This window comes from Heptranchias perlo, chromosome 3 (genome assembly GCF_035084215.1).
Source record: "Heptranchias perlo isolate sHepPer1 chromosome 3, sHepPer1.hap1, whole genome shotgun sequence".
In the NCBI taxonomy this organism is placed as follows: domain Eukaryota; kingdom Metazoa; phylum Chordata; class Chondrichthyes; order Hexanchiformes; family Hexanchidae; genus Heptranchias; species Heptranchias perlo.
In genome coordinates this window covers 86,657,556-86,678,502 of record NC_090327.1, presented here as the reverse complement: position 1 = coordinate 86,678,502, position 20,947 = coordinate 86,657,556, and the positions used below count along the sequence as shown (strand labels likewise).

General features: G+C 43.7%; 1 protein-coding gene across 2 annotated transcripts in view; it reads right to left on the bottom strand.

Annotated features, from left to right (window-relative positions):
• Nucleotides 1-10,390, bottom strand: part of mib1 (MIB E3 ubiquitin protein ligase 1) — a 176,970-nt gene extending 166,580 nt beyond the window's left edge. The window contains exon 1 of one of the 2 annotated variants that reach the window (XM_067980727.1): nt 10,026-10,390. In XM_067980727.1, the coding sequence (XP_067836828.1) occupies nt 10,026-10,254 (229 nt within the window). In that variant the 5' untranslated portion in view covers nt 10,255-10,390. The remainder of the gene's footprint in view (nt 1-10,025) is intronic. The other variant, XM_067980726.1, reaches the window with a different exon arrangement.
• Between the last annotated feature and the right edge of the window lie 10,557 nt (nt 10,391-20,947).

Genomic DNA, 20,947 nt, shown 5'->3' with positions numbered 1-20,947 from the left:
CCACCATCTACAAGGCACAAGTCAGGAGTGTGATGGAATACTCTCCACTTGCCTGGATGAGTACAGCTCCAACAACACTCAAGTAGCTCGACACCACCCAGGACAAAGCAACCCATTTGATTGGCACCCCATTCACCACCTTAAACATTCACTCCCTTCACCACCGGCACACTGTGGCTGCAGTGTGTACCATCCACAGGATGCACTGCAGCAACTCGCCAAGGCTTCTTCGACAGCACTTCCCGAACCCGTGGCCTCTACCACCTAGAAGGACAAGGGCAGCAGCCACAAGGAAACAACACCACCTGCATGTTCCCCTCCAAGTCACACACCATCCCAACTTGGAAATATATCGCCGTTCCTTCATCGTCGCTGGGTCAAAATCCTGGAACTCCCTTCCTAACAGCACTGTGGGAGAACCTTCATCACACGGACTGCAGCGGTTCAAGAAGGCGGCTCACCACCACCTTCTCAAGGGCAATTAGGGATGGGCAATAAATGCTGGCCTCGCCAGCGACGCCCAATCCCATGAATGGATAAAAAAATCTGAAACTGCTTTCTAACAACCAAGCTTCGCACAGTGTAACCACTTAAAAGCTGCCCTTAAGGAAAATACAGCAAGTTAAAGTTGCTTAATTCAAATTCTGATAATTAAAAAAAAATTAGCATTAAATTCCCACTTTACTGTTATTTAATAAATTATTGGAGAGTTTCATTTTTTAGCACAAACAATTTTGAATCATCAGTCATCAGTTTTGACTTTCACTTAGATCAGCAGCTGTAACTATGTATTTTTTTTCTATACAACCTAACTTACAAACAAAATATAGTTGAACGGGCTGTTCTGCGTGATCAGGTGCTAGTCAAGGGACAAATTTTCAATAAAAATCAGAGCATTTCCATTTATTCCTACAAGGTTGCATACATAAAAGGGCACTAAATTCCAAAGTGTACTTCAAATTTATTATGTGAATAAACTATATCCAAGGGCTTCCAGGAATAAAATTTCTACCAAAGTTGTATGATTATTACATTTAAAATGCTGCTGAATGCAGAAAAAAAAAGGATGCAATAATCTTGTTGGAGCTTGTACAAACAGACTGCATTTGCAGCCTCGCATGCCTAAAAGAAAATGTATTTCAAACTCAAAGTGACATGTATACAGGGTGTAACAAGACTGTTTACAAAAGAAAATTCCAAAGCTCCGGGGTTTGCCACTAATGTCTGTTCTAATTTAACTACAGAAAGTTTATATGGATGGTACAAAACATGAATGGTTTCACTGCTATGTAACAGCTTATTCAAATCTTTACCATAGTTGCACACAAGTTTATTCTATGCTGAAGTTATTCTTTAGGCTCTCTTGCTTGGCAGGAGCAACAATTACTGAAAAAAACTCATTTTTATTTGATTAGCTAGATGTCTGGTATGTGGCAAAACACATCACCATGTAAGCAGTTTCTGTTTGCTTGAGAATTTAAATGCTCTCCATGAAGGGAGATACCCTCGTAGCATGACCAAAGAGCTTATGGAAAGTTGGGAACAGCCATGGTTTAGAGGATTCCACCCCACCAAAGTGTTTGCATAGGGATATTGCTGGAGTTTAACTATGCAGCCTGCCAGTGCAGAGCACCTGTAAGCTTCCTGCTACTTCCAAAATACCAGCCATGTTAATGTTCTAGATATCCAAGTCTAATACTATTCACCAACTGCTTGCTCCCTTTATCCTCACGCAAAGGACTATGACAAAGACATCTTTCCCCCTTGAGGCCGACACCCCTCTCGCGTGCTGAGCAACAGATCAGTATAGGTGGGATCCCCCTCCACAGACATTCCTTTTTTTTTTGCCGTAAGTTCATGTCAGAGTTTATCCTGGATCTAACACAATGGCCAAAGGAAGCCCTTCCACTGCATGGCTTGGAACTCTGAAGCCACAAGCTTAACGTGCATTAAGACATTACAAAAAGTAATCAAAAAGTCTAATGGAATGTTGGCTTTTATCTCAAGAGGGTTGGATTACAAAGGGGAGGGAGTTATGCTTTAGATGTACAAAGCCTTGGTCAGACCCCATTTGGAGTATTGAATTCAGTTCTGGGCACCGCACCACAGGAAGGATATATCAGCCTTAGAGTGTGTACAGCACTGCTTCACCAGAATGATGATGGGACTTAAAGGGTTAAAGTATGAAGACAGATTGCATAAACTTGGGTTGTATTCCCTTAAGTTTAGATGGTTGAGGGGTGATTTAATTCAGGTGTTTAAAACGATAAAATGATTCGATACAGAGAAGCTATTTCCTCTGGCGGGGGAATCCAGATCAAGGGGGCGCAATCTTAATGTTAAAGCTAGGCCATTCAGCAGTGAAATCAGGAAGCACATTTTCACACAAAGGGTGGTGGAAATATGGAAGTCTCTCCCTCAAAAGGCTGTGGGTGCTAGGTTAACTGAAAATTTCAGGACTGAGATCGACAGATTTATATTAAGCAAGGGTATCCAGGGATATGCGTCAAAGGCGAGCAAATGGAGTTGAGGTGCAGATCAGCCATGATCTGATTGAATGGCGAAACGGGGAAATTGTAGCCATAAATCCATTTTTAACAACACTACAATAAATCACAACCAAGAACTGTGCCTTTCAATTAACTGTTCCCTAACTGGTTTATTGTCAAAACTGTTGTTTTAAAGTTACAATATTTCAATAGCACCTCCAATACCACTGTGGTTAACTGCACTCCCTGCTAGTGTCATGAGTTATACAGAGTTGGAAGGTCCCTGATTAATTCCCTATTGTGTGCTAAGCTAACTGATCTTAGCTGGAAAGGCAGTAGAGACACTACAACTGGCCTCAGTGTCACTGGGTTGGAAAGGGGAAGAATTTTTTAAAAATCAGCCAGGGTTCCCACTCATGACTCTGCTAGAAAATGAAGTCTGATGAACACTGGAATGGGTGCCCCAAAGCAAGTTGCCTGCCAACAATCACTGTCTAGATCTGCATATGAAGAACACTCACTTGGACAAGCTACTAGAGGACAGCTGGTCTTTATGGAACTATAAGCCAGCATGGTTCAGGGCATCAGAAGGAAGGAAAGAAGATTGGAGGACAAAAGAAAAGTTATTTCTGAACACCCACACCATCTGTTCAGTGCGAGTTTAGAACTTCAGCCAATAATCAGATAATGCAGAACATCCTCCAGTTACGATTCACATAGGGGACATCATAGCTGATTAGGATTATCAATTGGACTTACAAAACAAAATGTAAACTGATGGTGAGTAACTTCATTTGCAAACGCTGAAAATTTTACTCTCTTTCAAAATGGCATAAATTATATAATTTCAGGACTCAATTGTTGAGTTCTGTAGATTTCTTCAATACAAAAATTGAAGATGGATGCAACTTCGGAACTATTTATACATGACTAAAAATGCAAGATAGCATATCCGAGAGATCACATTTAAGTTCTGCCTCTCAACTGAAATTGATACTTCGCATTTAGTGGAGAGGAAATTTCACAATTGCTCAATGGATTAGTAAAGCCCCTAATAGGGCTGCACTAGGGGAAATGCTGAATTGTGCCCTATCATAAGCGTGCCTGCTGCAAACCAATCAAGGTGTTTTTGGGTTAGGTCACTTTTTCTGTAAAGTTGTGAATCAATGGAAGCACATATCCTCATTGACATTAACCTACTCTCTCGCTACCAGAATGTGTTGTAGGGTTTCTAAAAATGGACCTAGGATATGGATCTCCAGGAAAGTGGTCTGGACTGCTTAATATATTCCCATTTCTAGACTGAGTCCATAAACTGCAAACTCTGACTGGTATATTCCCCACAAGTGCCTAATCCACATGTTTATAGTGGGAAGGGTGGGATTTCATCAAAGTGGGAGGATGCATCATCTTGCTGCCAGCAACAGTAGCTGCGCTAATCTGAGCATTCAAGGCAGATCTTGCTCCCCTGGTCTAGCAGACAGGAGAATGAATCTTAGAGAACATCAGTGCTACTTGTGATCTTTGTAGGATGCTGTGCCATTTCCCAAAAGATGGGACTTGGGGGCAAGACCAGGTGTGTACAGAAATGGCACATCTTCTCTAGCATTCATCTAACGAAATGGGCAGAATCTATCAAGTTGATATTCACCACAAGTACCATATCTCAAGTCCGTGTTGACTCAAACTACCAAGCGGTACTTATAAAGGATTGTTCTATGACTCCCAGTCACTATTATTTTATTTGGTGACCTAAATTTCACACCCCTGCCCCTTTTAGACTTTGAGAGTACTATCCATATGGTGAATGCAAAAGGCAAAGATAAATGCTTGAGTATCTTGGGTGTTGAGAGAGTAGCTCAAGAGGGATACTCCTCAGGCCTGTACAAATATGCACAATTAGGCTATCAGTGTACTCTCTGAAAATACCATGTTGAGAATATACACTAGCACACAACTTCCATTTTTATAAATTACGGTTTTGAAAATTTTAAGTTATACCTGGACCGCTAATTGCTAAATGATTGCAATTCGAAATAGGAAAATTGGCAATCTATTTTTTGTAATGTTTAGTCCCTTGAAATAAAATTACCTTAAAAAAGTCCCGCAGGCAGGCTGTAGTCACTGAATTATATTTGCAATCAAACATGGTGAGTAAATCAACATGCATAGCACCAGGAGCTCAACACATTGACTGATCAAGAGATAAAGAACTGGCATTTACGTAGAGCCTTTCACACCCTCGTAGCCAAGAATTACTTTTGAAGTGTAGCCATTATTGTTTGTAGGTACTCGCAGCAGCCAATTTAAGGACAGCAAGGTCTCAAACAGTAAATGAGATAAATAGCCAGTTAATCTGTTTTTGACGCCGTTGGTTAAGGGATGAATAATGGCCAGGACGACACACCAGCTCCTCTTCAAGTAGCATCGTGACAACTTCTTCAAAGATCCCACGGCAGACAGGGCCTCAGTTTAACATCTCCTCTGAAAGACAGCACCTCTGACAACACAGCACTCTCTCAGTGCTGCACTGAAGTATCAGCATAGATTATGCGCTAAAGTCATGGAGTGGAACTTAAGCCCACAAACTTCTGACTCAGAGGTGAAAGTTATACCAACTGAGCCAAATTGACACTTTGGAAGGGAGAAGGGCTGACTTAGAAAGCATGGCAGGAAGGCAAGCAGGTAAGAAACACTGACACAGTAAGACTTGGCCTGAAAAAATAAACGCAATTATCCCCTTGATTGTCATTGTTTTTTGTCATGACAAATACCTTGCTCTAATTATTTATTGTGCATTATCTGCACAATACTGTTATTTTCTATCAGTTACAGGATATCACTGAAATCCAGAGTAATGCAATATAATTTCTAATCCTACAATAACGACACCTTATATTAACTGCATGAATTGTCCCCATTATCGCTGTCGCGCATCACAAAAAAAAACTTTCCCACCAACTCTACAATTCTTAATCCTTCAATTTTTTTTTAAACATTTCCTCACGGAACATGGGTGACACTGGCAAAGCTTAATTTACCGCCCATCCCCAGTTGCTCTGGTGGTGGGCATTCTTCAACCACTACAGTCCTTGTGGCAATGGTACTCCCACAATGATATCAGGTAGCGAATTCCAGGATATTGACCCAGTGATAATGAAGGAACAGTGATATTTTTCCAAGTCAGGACAACATGCTACTTGAAGTCAATGGTGTCCCCATGATATTGCTGCTCTTGTTCTTGACAGTGGCAGGGGTTGCATGGGAGGATGGTGCTATTACAGTAACCTTGGTGAGCTACTGCAGTACATCTTGTAGATCGTACATACTGCACCCACAGTGCTTTACCGATGGAGGGGGTGGATAAAGTCCAGTGGCAGGAGTGGCAATCAAACAAACTGCTCCGTTATGGATGTTGTTGAGATTTGAGAGTTGTTGCAGCTGCACCCAACCAGGCAAGGGGCAAGTATTCCATCACCCTCCTGACTTGAGCATCGTGGATGGTGGAGAGGCTTTCAGAGGTCAACAGGTAAGCCGCAGAACATCCAGCCTTTTCTCTGCTCTTGCAGCCACAATGTTGATACGGCTGTTGATATGGCTGGTTCATAAGACCATAAGAGATAGGAGCAGGAGTAGGCCATTCGGCCCCTCGAGCCTGCTCCACCATTTGATGAGATCACGGCTGATCTGATTTTTACCTCAACTCCACTTTCCCGCCCTTTCCCCATATCCTTTGACTCCCTTGCTGATCAAAAATTTGTCCAACCCAGCCTTGAATGTATTCAATGACTCAGCCTCCACAGCTTTTTAGGGTAAAGAATTCCAAAGATTCACGACCCTCTGGGAGAAGAAATTTCTCCTCATTTCCATCTTAAACAGGTGACCCCTTATTCTGAGACCATGCTCCCTAGTTTTAGATTCCCTCATGAGGTGTAACATCCTCTCAGCATCTACCCCATCGAGTCCCCTCAGAATCTTGTAGTCAATGGCGTTAGATGTTGCTAGTGGGGGAACTCTTCGATTGTGGTGCTGTTGAAAGTGAGGTGGAGGTGGCTGAGCTTTTTCTTAGACATTGGCTGACACTTATGTGCCATAAGTGTTACCTGCCACTTGTCCTCCCAAGCATGCATGTTATCCAAGTTCCTGCTGCAGACTGTACATGGGCTGCTTCATTGCCACAGGAGTTGTGAATGAAGCTCAACATTGAAATCATTAGCACACAGCCCCATTCCTGACTATAATGGAGAGAAGGTCATTGATTAAACAGTTGAAGACAGTTGAGCTAAGGATGCTTACCTGAGAAACTCTTATAGCTATGTCCTGAGTCTGCATTGATTGGCCCCCTTTGGGGGCATGATTCCAGCCATTAGAGGGTTTACCCTTTGACCCTGCCCCCACCCCAATTGACCTCAGTTTTCCTAAGGCTCCTTGGTGCCACACTCAGTTGAATGCTGCATGTGTTGTGCTCATTCTGCCCTGTTTATAAAGCAGGGTGGATTCAACAATAATCAGAAGACTGGAGAAGGTCCATGGTCAGACTGAGGAAGCCAAATGCGAACAATGAAAAGCTATGCTTGCACACATCTCACACGTGTGCAATTTCATACATCACAAATGTGGCTTTAACAGTTTGACAATGCCTTCTTCAATTTCAGCAGAAAATCCATTCAATCCAACAATGTTGAAAGTGCATTACTAGACTTCACGGGCCAGCTGACAGCTAACCTTCCAGATACTACCACTGCCATCAGAAGCAACTGTGTAGTATAAATGCACAACAGTAGTTTCAAGTCTAACTTCATCTCAAAAGTTCAGATACAATCAACTACCTGAGCAATACACTGATGGAGCTGAGAGATTACTATCTTGAAAACACTCCTGGTTAGGTTTATTCATCTAAAATCAATCAAGCCCATCCGAGCATTAATCTCTCCAAAGTTTTCATAAAAAAACAAAATTCTTGATTATACAGGAGATTGGTAGCTAGGTTTCTGATGACAGCACATTTTCTAAGTTACATCATAACAAATCAATGCACAATGCCCCTATTTCATACATTTATAACATGATGTAGTCATTGAACATTACTCACCACAGAAAAAAAAAAGTGAATTTCAAACACATGTATCTATTTTGGTAGTATTAACAAAAAAAATCCATAGGTTAAAAATGTGGTTTATGTTTTTTCAAGCTTTAATTCAGATGAGGGAAACCAAAGGAACTGGGTGAAATACACCGATGCCACCACTGAGAAATGAAATGTCATAATGGTAATCAAATAATGAGGTATTAATTTAAAGTCTGCCAGCAGAGTTATGCTCATGGATAGAACACATTTTATTAGCCAGCTGGTCTTATTGCTGCAGTAAAGCAGCAATCATACTTCTATAATTTCTACTAGATCAGATTATACTAGTAAAATTTAAAAACTATAGATTTTTTAATCAAAGTTTTCTGGATTTACAAGACCTATCATTTGCATACTTGCCAGTATGATTATTCACCAACTACACTCCAGATAGGAACAGGAGTAGGCCATTTAGCCCCTCGAGCCTGTTCCACCATGCAATGAGATCATGGCAGATCTGTGACCTAACTCCATGTACCCGCCTTAACCCCATATCCCTTAACACCTTTGGTTAACAAAAATCTATCAATCTCAGATTTAAAATTAACAATTGAGTTAGCATCAACTGCCACTTGCGGAAGAGAGTTCCAAACTTCTACCACCTTTTGCGCGTAGAAGTGTTTAACTTCACTCCTGAAAGTCCTAGCTCTAATTTTTAGGCTCATTCCCCTAGTCTTAGACTCCCCAGCCAGCGCAAATATTTTCTCTCTATCTACCCTATCAGTTCCCCTTAATATCTTGAAAACTTTGATCAAATCACCTCTTAATCTTCTAAATTCCAGGGAATACAACCCTAGTTTGTGTAATCTCTCCTCATAATTTAAACCTCAGAGTCCAGGTATCATTCTAGTAAATCTACGGTGCACTCCCTCCAAGGCTAATATATCCTTCCTAAGGTGTGGTGCCCAGAACTAAACACAGTATTCCAGGTGTGGTCTAACCAGGGCTTTGTACAGCTGTAGCATAACTTCTACCCACTTGTATTCTGGTCCTCTAGATATAAAGGCCAGCATTCCATTAGCCTTTTTGATTATTTTCTGTACCTGTCCATGACATTTTAATGATCTATGCACATGAACCCCATAGTCTCTTTGGACCACCACTATTTCAAGCTTTTCACTATTTAGAAAGTACTCCGATCTATCTTTTTTAAGTCCAAAGTGGATGTCCTCACACGTGCCTACACTGAAATCCATTTGTCACAGTTTTGCCCATTCACTTATTCTATTACTATCTCTGTAATTTTCTGCTTCTATCTACACTGCTTACAATGCTGCTTATCTTTGTTTCATCAGCAAAGTTGGATATGTGGCTCTCTATCCAGTCATCTAAGTCGTTAATAAGTACAGTAAATAATTGAGGCCCCAACACAGATCCCTGTACGGATGAGGAAGGTCATCACCCCATCCTACCTCATCCATTCACAAAAAAATCCCAGATCACAAAAAGCCCTGCAGATAATTCAAAATTGAAGGTGTATAAATAACTTATAAGTGAAGTGGGTTAAAAATGTGTAATCAAGGTAAGATTTCATTAAGGCACATGACTTAAGTTTTAATGAAAACCAATTAATGCCAAGTCCAGAAAAATAAATGGCAGTTTAAATCATGTGTAAGATACACAAGTTATGCTTCAAAAGATCAAAAAATTGTAGCAATGGTAGGAGGGAGAAGGGAAGAAAGCATCATAAATCCATTAAGAATACTGCACTTTTTAATTAAAACATGATAAGATTGTTCAATCACAGCTTGTTTTTAATTTTGGAACAGTTCTGTTTACATCAGGAGATGGTCAGATCCAACCACAATGTGCAGTGTTTACACACAACTTAATGTACCCCTGCCCCAACCAACTCAAGGCAAAAATAAATTTCATGAAAACTTAGAAAAGACATGATCAGAGTAATTAAAGCAGGAAGTAAACAGGAAGAGGGGTTGCACAAAGCTGCAATTAACACAAGAACAGAAAAGAAGGCAGAAGCCTTTGTCATGTGTTAATTTCCAAAATATTAACATATAACTTGGTTACTTCAACAAGTCAGTTTCAATAACCCAGTTAGTTACTTTCACAAATTCCACTGTGTCTAAACAATGAAGTTATTCCAGCATTCATTTTCAATAGCAGTCACTCCAATATGTCAATAATTATTCAGCCCCTCAACTGTAGCAACAGCAATAATAAGTATTTACTTCAATTATTAATGTTGTTTCCGTTATTTATATTTCAATTTTAACTAATTAGGACAAAATTAATGAGCACTTGAATAATTGATTTACTTCCAATAGCAGTCACTTTAATTGTGAATCTCACTCTTTCCCTCCCCCCGGGCAGGCCTGCACGGAGCAGGTTTCAGACAGGCTGAAGACAATGAGCCGGCCGGCCGGCCTCCCTCCCTCGCCTGCTCTTACCTGTGGGCGCGCTGTCCAGTATGCGCAGGTCGTAGGCGCCCGAACAGCGGTAGTTGGCGGCGGTCCCGTTATCCCACACCACCACCACCTCCTCGGGGCTCTCGAAGCTCCTGACGGTGCCCACATGCCCCTCTCCTCCGTCTTGTTTGCCCCACTTCCAGTCCGGCCCCCGCACCACTCGAGCCCCGACTCCCTCCATCATCACCCGGTTATTCCTGGAGCCGCTCATCCCGGGCCCGTGGAGGGCGGCTGCAGCCCTGAGTCCGGCGCGGGTTGAACGGGACCCGCTCACGCTCACGCTCCGCTCGGTCGCGCGCACCGGCCGCCGCTGCGATTTGACGAAACCGGTTTTTTTTTTGTTGGGAAATCCGGGAACTCGAGGGAGGGGGAGGGGGAGGGGGGGAGCTGAGGACGGTACCGCGCATGTGCAATTACAGCCTGTTAACTGCAACGCCGCCATCTTTAATGCTCCGAAAGCTTGTGAATTTAAAATAAAATTGCTGGACTATAACTTGGTGTTGTAAAATTGTTTACAATTGTCAACCCCAGTCCATCACCGGCATCTCCACATCATCTTTAATGTGGGCAAAGGCAGCTGTTGGCACGGTCATGGCCATGGTCATTTATCGACCACCTTTAACGGCGAAAAGCGACGCCCCAAAGGTACCTCACAGACGAGAATTGGACCTCGAGTCAAAGGAGGATATATTAGGAGAGGTGACTACAAGCTTGGTTTCATAAACGGGTCTTAAAGACGCACACAGAGAGAGAGAGAGAGGTGAAGGGGTTTACAACAAGAAGTTGCATTTATATAGCGCCTTTAAAATATCCCAAGGCGCTTTATCAGACATTAGGACAGGGGACCAAAAGCTTGGGCAAACAGGTAGATCTTAAGGGAGGCGGAGAGGTTTACGGAGGGAATTCCAGAGCTTAGGGCCTAGGCAGCTGAGAGCAGGACTGCCAGTGGTGGAGCGATTAAAATTAGAGATGCGTATGAGACCAGAATTGGAGGAGCGCAGAGATCTCGGAGGGTTGTGGGGTTGGAGGAGGTCACAGAGATAAGGAGGGGCGAGGCCAGGGAGGGATTTGAAAACAAGGATGAGAATTTTAAAATCGAGGCATTGCCGGACTGGGAGCCAATTTAGGTCAGCGAGTACAGGGGTGATGGATGAACTGGACTTGATGCGAGTTTGGATATGGGCAGAGTTTTGGATGAGCTCAAGTTTATGCCAGGGTGGAAGATGGGAGGCCGGCCTGGAGAGAATTGGAATAGTCGAGTCTGGAGGTAACAAAGGCATGGATGAGGATTTCAGTAACAGATGACCTGAGGCGGGGCGGAGATGGGTGATGTTACAGAGGTGAAAGTAGGCAGCTTAGTGATGGAGAAGATATGAGGTCTGAAGCTCAGCTCAGGGTCAAATAGGACGCCAAGGTTGCGAACGGTCTGGTTCAGCCTCAGACAGTGGCCAGGGAGAGGGATGGAGTCAGTGGCTGGGGAATGGAGTTTGTGGCAGGGACCAAAGACAATGGCTTCAGTCTTCCCAATATTTAGTTGGAGGAAATATCTGCTCATCCAATACTGGATGTCGGACAAGCAGCGTGACAAATCAGGCAGTGAGGGGTTGAGAGAGGTGCTGGTGAGGTAGAATTGGGTGTCATCAGCGTATGTGTGGAATCCCAGAACTTAGGACCATGACGGCTGAAGGCACAAGAGGCCAGAGTCAGGAACACAAGAGTTTTAGGGGTGGAGGAGGTTACAGAGATAGGAGCGAGGCCATGAAGGGACTTAAACATGAGGGGGACCAGGAGCCAAGGTTTGCAATGACAGTAGCGATGGGTGAGCGGGACGTGGTGCGGGTTAGGATACAAGCAGCAGAGTTTAGAATGAGCTGAACTTTATGGATGGTTGAGGATGAGAAGCTGGCCAGGAGAGCATTTGAATGGTTGAGTCTGGAGATGACAAAGGCATGGATAAAGTTTTCAGCAGCAGATGGACTTGGGTTGTTTCACTTCCATCTTTCGAAACACTGCCAGCACATCTCCAGCAAAAGGTTCTCTTCCCACTCTGGCACTGTCATCTCCGGACTCCCCAAGATTGCATACTTAGCGCTCTGCTCTTCATCATCTACATGCTTTCCATTGGCTACATCATCCATTGTCACAGTGTCAACTTTCATATGTATTCTGATGACATCCAGCTCTACCTCTTCAGTACCTCCCTTAGTCTGCACTTCATGTTCCAACTATTCCTGCCCTATAACTCCGCTTCTCCTGAAGGCTACATTATGTGAAACATCATGGAAAAACAACCAGTTTTGTAATAAAAAGTTTGCAGTGATAGATTTGTATAATACTGATCGATGTTTACAAAGGGAATCTTGTCCAAGTGTAGCCTTAAGGTGAAGTAGGGTTCGAGGCAAGGAGATAATTCAATCAGGAGGGAAGAACGTAATTCAGTCCCCACCCTGTCCTTATTTTTTATCTAATACTTTGATGTAATATTCTTATATTTATGGCTAAATAACAATTTTTTTTAGCAATTTGGGAAACAGAAAGGTAAGAGCCAATTTTAACCTCACCACCCCACCCCCCCGCCCCGAAAACAACCTAGTGGGAATGCTATAAACAGGGAGGGGGATTTGAGTTGCTTGCCCTCCCCCAACCATTTTTATTTACCTGACTTAAGACATAGGAAGGCCGTCTGCTGCTGAGGAGCGGGTCCTAATTTAAATTGCAGTGCCATGTCCCAATGATGTAATTGGGACATGTACACCATTTTAACTGCGGGCCTGACTATGGCCCACACAGTCTCCAGCCCGCCAGTCATAGCTGGCGGCAGCAAAGATCCAGGCCCAGGTAAGTGCTTTTCAAAAAGTAACGGTTCTTTGTGGGCCAGGAGGAACAGGAATGTTCCTCCTGGCCCCACAACGATACCTTGGGCCTCCTTTGCCCTGGAGTTCCCAACTCTCAACAATTGTGGACTTGCCAACATTCCCCCCCACCCCCAAACCATAATTACCTTGCTGGGACTGTTTCCGTGGGTCCCCAGCAATGGTCTCACCCCCGCACCAATTTTGACTCCCGCCCGCCGGTAATGACGTCATTCCTGTCAGCTTCAGGCGGAAATCAGAGTCGGGGCATGTAAATGTGGCCCGGGAGTTAAAATATCCCGGGCCTCACACTCCAGGGAACTGGATGGTTCACAGCCCACCTCGGCCCCCAATTCCCACCCGAGTTAGACGAGGTCCTGTAGAGTTGATTGCAGTGTAAGAGTATTTCTGCAGTACAGGCTGTGGAGCTGAGAGACACAAAATTAAGGTGACACAGTGCCACTACTGGTGGAAGGCTGCAATTACAAGGCTAAATTGCACATTCCAAGGTCCAGGACTACGTGCTCAGGGATGCACTGAGGCTGGGTGCGGCCGCCGCAAAGGCTCTGTGGGGCTGCAATCAGGAAAAAACCCCTCAGGCAGAATGTAAAATTCAAATTGATGTACCTGTAATGAATCTGTAATGTACCTGTAATGAATCTGTAATCAATAATCTGTATTGAGTGTAATGCAATGAGGCACCCTAGACTGTCATGAACTGTAATTATGTACAATGTGTTCATTGAACTGTACTTAATGTAACCTGCAAATTGTATAATCTGTATTGTGTACGTTTGGAATGTGATATGACAACTGTATTGTATGTATTGCTGTAAATTTTATGAATGAAATATATTTTTTGGAAAAAAAATTACAAGATTAAATTGGCAGTTTCCATTCTAAATGTGGACATAGGAAACACTGGTCCAGATGGATTGCATTCATGTATACGCCAAGAAACTAGGGAAGAGATAGCAGAAGCACTAATATGTTGCGTAGTCACGAGAAAATTCCAGTGAACACGGCTCATCAAAATTAAGTTCATCTCATGTGCCCCATGTATTCAAAAGCTGCTTCTATATTATGCTTAGTGGGCTGCCGGTTCACTGCACATGAGTCTCACACAGCTGGTGCCACCTCCAGAGTAAAATTGCCACGTCAAACACAAGAAGGCAGTCTTCCCAGCTGCTGGCCTTAGCAAATCTGGCAAGTTTACTCTGAGGTGGCTGCTGGCTGCACAAGATCTGAACATCAGGGACTGACTGTCCTAGCACTCCACTAAGTGCATTATAAAAGCAGCGAAAGAAACTACTGTCATTTTAGGCAGGCACAAAATACTCACATACAAATAAAGCTCAACCAAAATTTTATTTCCATAGTGTATTAATGAAATAAGTATTTTCTGGTTCTCAAAAAAATTGATAATGATTTAAAAAGAACTTCTAATGCTAGAAATTAGAAATAAAAACAGAAAATACATAGCAAGTCTGTAAGCAACTTAGTTCTGACAAAAAGTCTACACTCAAAACATTGACCCAAATTTTCTCTTTTCAGATGCTGACAGACTTGCTGTATATTTCCAACATTTTATGACAATAGACTGTTTATTAACTTTGTTGGTCAATAAAATTAATAATTATGATGAGAGGTAAGCAGGCAGTGGAGACTTTATGGGTAGAATTAAGAAATAGAAAAGATTTAAGACGAGTGGGAGTTGTAAATAGGCACCCTGGTAGCAGCTGTGAAGTGGTAGAATGTGTAAATGCAGAGAATAGACAAGCACATAGCAAAGGCAGTGTGGTTTTAATGGGGGATTTTAACTTTCATATTGATTGGGATAAGCAGATGAGCTCATGTCAGAATGGTAGCGAATTTCTTGAGTGTGTTCAAGGCAGCTTTCTGCAACATTATGTTCTAGAACCAAAAAAGAAGGCCATATTAGATTTAATAATGAATAATGAGCCAGATTTAGTTAATAGTCTAATGGTGCATGAACATATATCTAATAGCAATCATAATATGATCGAGTTCAACGTTGTGTTTGAAAGGGAGAAACAAGTATAGCAACATCCATACTCCAAGGTCCAGGGGTACGTGCTGTGAAATGCACTGTGAAGTGAGGTGCAGCCTACACTTAGGCTGTATGGGGAAAGGCTACCGTGTAAACACATCCCACCGTTGTGTTGCACAGAATGTAACATATGTACTGCATTTTGAATTGTAGTAATAGGATCATATTGTGTACGATCTGTATTGTTTTGAATAGTACTGCTTGGAATTGTGATTTTTACATTGAACTGTGTGTATCATAAAATTTCATGAAATCAAGTATATTTTGAAATAAAAAGAAAGCTCAGCAGTTTCCGCCAGCGAGCAAACCGTATTTTAGTTCATATAGGAAGCCATTGACAAAATGAGAGCAGACAGAGCTCAGAGCCGTGCATGGAAAGGAGTCAATTGAGGGATCCACTCCAAAATCTAGCATCCATTTCACTGCACTCAAATTTTTCTGCTCAAATTTATATTTGACCGTAGAAACTAGACTTGTTGATGTAACTGTGGTGTTAATTTTAACTGTTGATCCATTAAATATCTGTATTACACTTTCATTGCTGGAGTCTATAATCAAGGATAGGGTGACTGAACACCTCGAGAATTTTCAGTTAATCAGGGAGAGCCAGCATGGATTTGTGAAAGCGAGGTCGTGCCTGACAAACCTGACTTAATTTTTTGAAGAGGTGCCTAAAGTAGTGGACAGGGGAATTCAATGGAGGTTATTTAAATGGACTTCCAGAAGGCATTTGATAAGGTCCCACATAAGAGACTGTTAGCGAAGTTAGAAGCCCATGGAATCGAGGGAAAAGTACGGACTTGGTTAGGAAATTGGCTGAGCGAAAGGCGACAGAGAGTAGGGATAATGGGTAAGTATTCACATTGGCAGGATGTGACTAGTGAAGTCCCGCAGGGATCTGTCTTGGGGCCTCAATTATTCACAATATTTATTAACAACTTAGACGAAGGCTCAGAAAGTCTCATATCCAAGTTTGCCGATGACACAAAGATTGGTGGCATTGTAAGCAGTGTAGATGAAAACATAAAATTACAAAGGGATATTGATAGATTAGGTGAATGGGCAAAACTGTGGCAAATGGAATTCAATGTAGGTAAATGTGAGGTCATCCACTTTGGATCAAAAAAGGATAGAACAGGGTACTTTCCAAATGGTAAAAAGTTAAAAACAATGGATGTCCAAAGGGACTTAGGGGTTCAGGTACATAGATCATTGAAGTGTCATGAACAGGTGCAGAAAATAATCAAGAAGGCGAATGGAATGCTGGCCTTGATATCGAGAGGACTGGAGTACAAGGGGGCAGATGTTATGCTGCAGCTATACAAAACCCTGGTTAGACTGCACCTGGAGTACTGTGAGCAGTTCTGGGCACCGTACCTTCGGAAGAACATATTGGCCTTGGAGGGAGTGCAGCGTAGGTTTACGAGAATGATACCCGGACTTCAAGGGGTAAGTTACGAGGAGAGATTACACAAATTGGGGTTGTATTCTCTAGAGTTTACAAGGTTAAGGGGTGATCTGATCGAAGTTTATAAGATATTAAGGGGAACGGATAGGGTGGATGGAGAGAAACTATTTCCACTGGTTGGGGATTCGAGGAGTAGGGGGCACAGTCTAAAATTAGAGTCAGACCTTTCAGGAGTGAGATAAGAAAACATTTCGACACACAAAGGGTGGTAGAAGTTTGGAACTCTCTTCCGCAAACGGCAATTGACACTAGCTCAATTGCTAAATTTAAATGTGAGATAGATAGCTTTTTGGCAACCAAAGGTATTAAGGGATATGGGCCAAAGGCAGGTATATGGAGTTAGGTCACAGATCAGCCATGATCTTATCAAATGGCGGAGCAGGCACGAGGGGCTGAATGGCGTACTCCTGTTCCTATGTTCCTCTGTTCCTATTTACGGAATTTATTTGGAAATAACCAAAGGCAAGAAATGAAGGCGCCATTTATTCTTTCAGGGTTCAAATAAAGCAAACCAAAATATTAAAAATAATTCAAACGTACATGTTTACAACATTCACAATTCACTATCTGGGCTTGGGTATAGTCGGCAAAATTTCAAAATTTCCAGATGACACAAATCTTGGAAATGTGGTAAACAGCATGAGGATAGTAGCAGACTTCAGGAGAGAAAGGGTAGAGAGTGGTTAGACACCCAAGGGGCAATGGGAGTATAGAGCATGGTAGGAGGCTGGGAAATGGTGTGAGGTGTGATGTTTGATCAGGGTTAGAGGCCGGGAGGAGGGGAGCATAGTAACAGGCCGGAGGACAGCTCTAGAGGCTGGTGGGGGAGGGGGGTAGTGCCTTTTTTATTTCACAAAAATACAGCTTTCTGCTACAATATGCCCTAGAATCAACAAGGGGTCAGGCCATATTAGATTTAATAATGAGAAATGATCCGGATTTAGTTAACAGTCTAAGTGTGGGTGAACATTTATTTAATAGCGATCATAATATGATCGAGTTTAATGTTGTGTTTAAAAGGAAAAATCCGTAACAGCTACTAAGATTCTAAATTTAGGTAAGGCCGACTTCAACAGGATGAGACAGAGACTGTGCACAATAAACTGGGCAAATCTGTCCCTTACTGGATTGTTTTTCCCACCCACCCCCTTCCACTGACCTGGCAGGGCGCTCCAATGATCACGAAGGTCAGGCCCCAGGACGAGCAAGTAGAATCAGCTATAAACAGTTGGAGCTTTGCTGATATAGAGGTGGATCCTAACGCTGGCCGGAGACCTGTCTAACACCTGTTTCCAGAAGGGTAAAAACAAGTTTTTTGCAGCGGACACAGTGGCCATACCAGGAAGGGAGCATCGAGGAGACCAATCAAACCCCGACACTCAACCCTGAGACTTTCCCTCAGCACCAGAGCCAATGGAAAGTGAACCACCGGTGGAAGAAAGATGGACGACACAGAAAATGAAAAAGAAGTCCTGAAAGATCAGAGGAACTGGCGACAAAGGTGGGACTAGCAGCAAGAAATGCTTAGAGTCCGAAATGGGCAACAGCGGCTACTCCTCGGCTGACAAAAAGTGAAAAGGGCAGAGTCCCAAGTACCCTCAAAGGAAGAGGCAAAACGCAACAGTAGCCATTGACAGAGATAGCAGGTTCCAGCTCCAGGAACTCGGGAGCAATAAGACCCAGCTCTGGGGCACCGGGAGGAGCGACACGCCCAGCGCACCCGAACTCCAGGACGCCGGGAGAAACGACGCGGAGAGCGATGTCCCGCAGTTGCGAGCAACTGGGAGCAACGACGTGGAAGGCGAGGTCCCCCAAATCTGGGACACTGGGTGAAGTGACATGGAGAATGAGGTCCCCTAACTCCGGGACGCTGGGTGAAGAGACGTGGAGAGTGAGGTCCCCTAACTCCGGGACGCTGGGTGAAGAGACGTGGAGAGTGAGGTCGCTCAACTCCGGGACGCTGGGTGAAGCGACGTGGAGAGTGAGGTCCCCCAACACTGGGCAATCAGGAGCAGCACAACAGTCGCAGAGAGCAAACCAAAAACAAAGGCCGAAGAACCGGAACTGGTTGTGGACCACCACACGAGACCCCGCTGACGACCCCCGAGCGCGGACACTCCCCCGGTGGAGGACAGGCCTCGTTCCTCAGCCGAAGGACCGTCCAGAAGTTCCTGCACACCACGCAAATGCAGAATCTGCACCAAGGATGGAAATGGAAGGTAATGAAGATCCCAGACGGATGTAATTGAAGCACTTTAAAGTTTATCCTTTTAGTATTTTTTAAATGGCTTTAAAAATTGCATCCATAAACATGCAGAGTGTTAAATGGACTATACCAAAAGCTGCGACCCTGAACTACCTGTCCAGGGTGAGGGGGAACCTGCCGTTCTTGCAGGAGTGCGGGATCCCGCATCTGAGCAACTACCGGCATGTGAACCCACAGACAGTTGATATAGTCGGGAGGCAACAATAGTCGTTCCTCAGGCCTGGGGATTCTGCTGCAAAGAGGCCAATTCACCATCACCAAGGTTAAGAAGGGCCGCCTGCTCGTAGCGGATATTCTGTATAAGAACGTCCCGCTCCGACTGATCAATGTGTACGTCCCGACCTCCTTCCCGGACCCCCGACTCTATCAAAACCCTGCATAATTTTTAACACCTCGATTAAATCTCATCCTAAAATTCTCTGCTCTAAGGAGAACAATCCCAGCTTCTCTACTCTCTCAACATAACTGAAGTTCCTCATCCCTGGTACTATTCGAGTAAATCTCATATGTTCCCTCTCCAAGGCCTTGACATCCCTCCGAAACTGTGGTGCTCATAATTGGACACGACAATCCAGTTGAGGTCTCACCAGTGATTTTTAAAGGTTTCGCATAACTTCTTTGGTTTGTATTCCATGCCTCTATTTATAAAGCCCAGGATCCTGTATGCTTCTACAACAACTTTATCAACTTGTCCTGCACCTCAAAGGTTTGTGTATTTGAACTCCCAGGTCCCTCTGTCCCTACACCCTCTTTAAAATTTACTTTATATTACCTCTTCTCATTTCTCCTTCCAAAATGCATCACTTCACGCTTTTCTGCATTAAATTTAATATCCCATGTGTCTTCCCATTTCACCAGTCTGTTTATGTCCTCCTGCAGTCTGCAGCTATCCTCCTCACCGTTTACTACATTTCCAACTTTACATGAGGTTTCAATCCCTGCAACAGCACTGAAATGGCCCTTATCAAAGTCAAATATGACATCCTATGTGGCTGTGACTGTAGTAAACTATCCCACCTCATCCTTCTCGAACTGTCTGCAGCCTTTGACATGGTTGACCACACCATCCTCCTCCAACGCCTCTCCTCCGTCATCCAGTTGGGTTCGACTGCCCTTGCCTGATTCCATTCCTATCTATCCAGTCATCGCCACAGGATCACCTGCTATGGCTTCTCTTTGCGCTCCCGCCCCATTACCTCTGGAGTCCCCCAAGGATCTATCTTGGCCCCTCCTATTTCTCATCTACATGCTGCCCCTCAGCAACATCATCCGAAAACATGTCTGGTTCCACATGTACGCTGAAGACAACCAGCTCTACCACACCACCACCTCGCTCGACACCTCCACTGCCTTTGATTTGCCACATTGCTTCTCCGACATCCAGTACAGGATGAGCAAAAATTCCCTCCAACTAAATATTGTGAAGACCCAAGCCATTGTCTTTGGTCCCCGCTACTAACTCCATTCCCTAGCCACCGACACCATCCCTCTCCCTGGCCACTGTCTGAGGCTGAATCAGACCGTTCGCAACCTTGTGTCCTACTTGATCCTGAGATCAACTTCCAACCCCATATCCGCTCCATCACCAAGACTGCCTACTTCCACCTACATAACATCGCCCTTCTCCTCCCCTGCCTCAGCATATCTGCTGCTGAAACCCTCATCCATGCTTTTGTCACCTCTAGACTTGACTATTCCAATGCTCTCCTGGCTGACCTCCCATCTTCCACTCTCCATAAACTTGAGCTAATTCAAAACTCTTCTGCCCATAGCCTTACTCGCACCAAGTCCCGTTCACCCATCACCCCTGTGCTCACTGACCTACATTGGCTCCAGATCCGGCAATGCCTCGATTTTAAAATTCTCATCCTTGCTTTCAAATCCCTCCTTGACTTCGCCCCTCCTTATCTCTGTAACCTTCTCCAGCCCTACAACCTTCCAAGATCTTCGCCCTCCTCCAATCCTGGCTTCTTACACATCCCCGATTTTAATCACTCCACCATTGGTGACTATGCTTTCAGCTGCCTAGGCCCTAAGCTCTGGAATTCTCTCCCTAACCCTCTCCGCCACTCTCTCCTCCTTTAAGACGTTCATTAAAACATACTCTTTTGACCAAGCTTTGTTCTAACATCGTGTGGCTTGGTGTCAAATTTTGTTTGATAATGCTCCTGTGAAGCACCTTGGGACGTTTTACTACATTCCAGGCGCTATATAAATGCAAGTTATTGTTGTCATCTGCAAATTTTG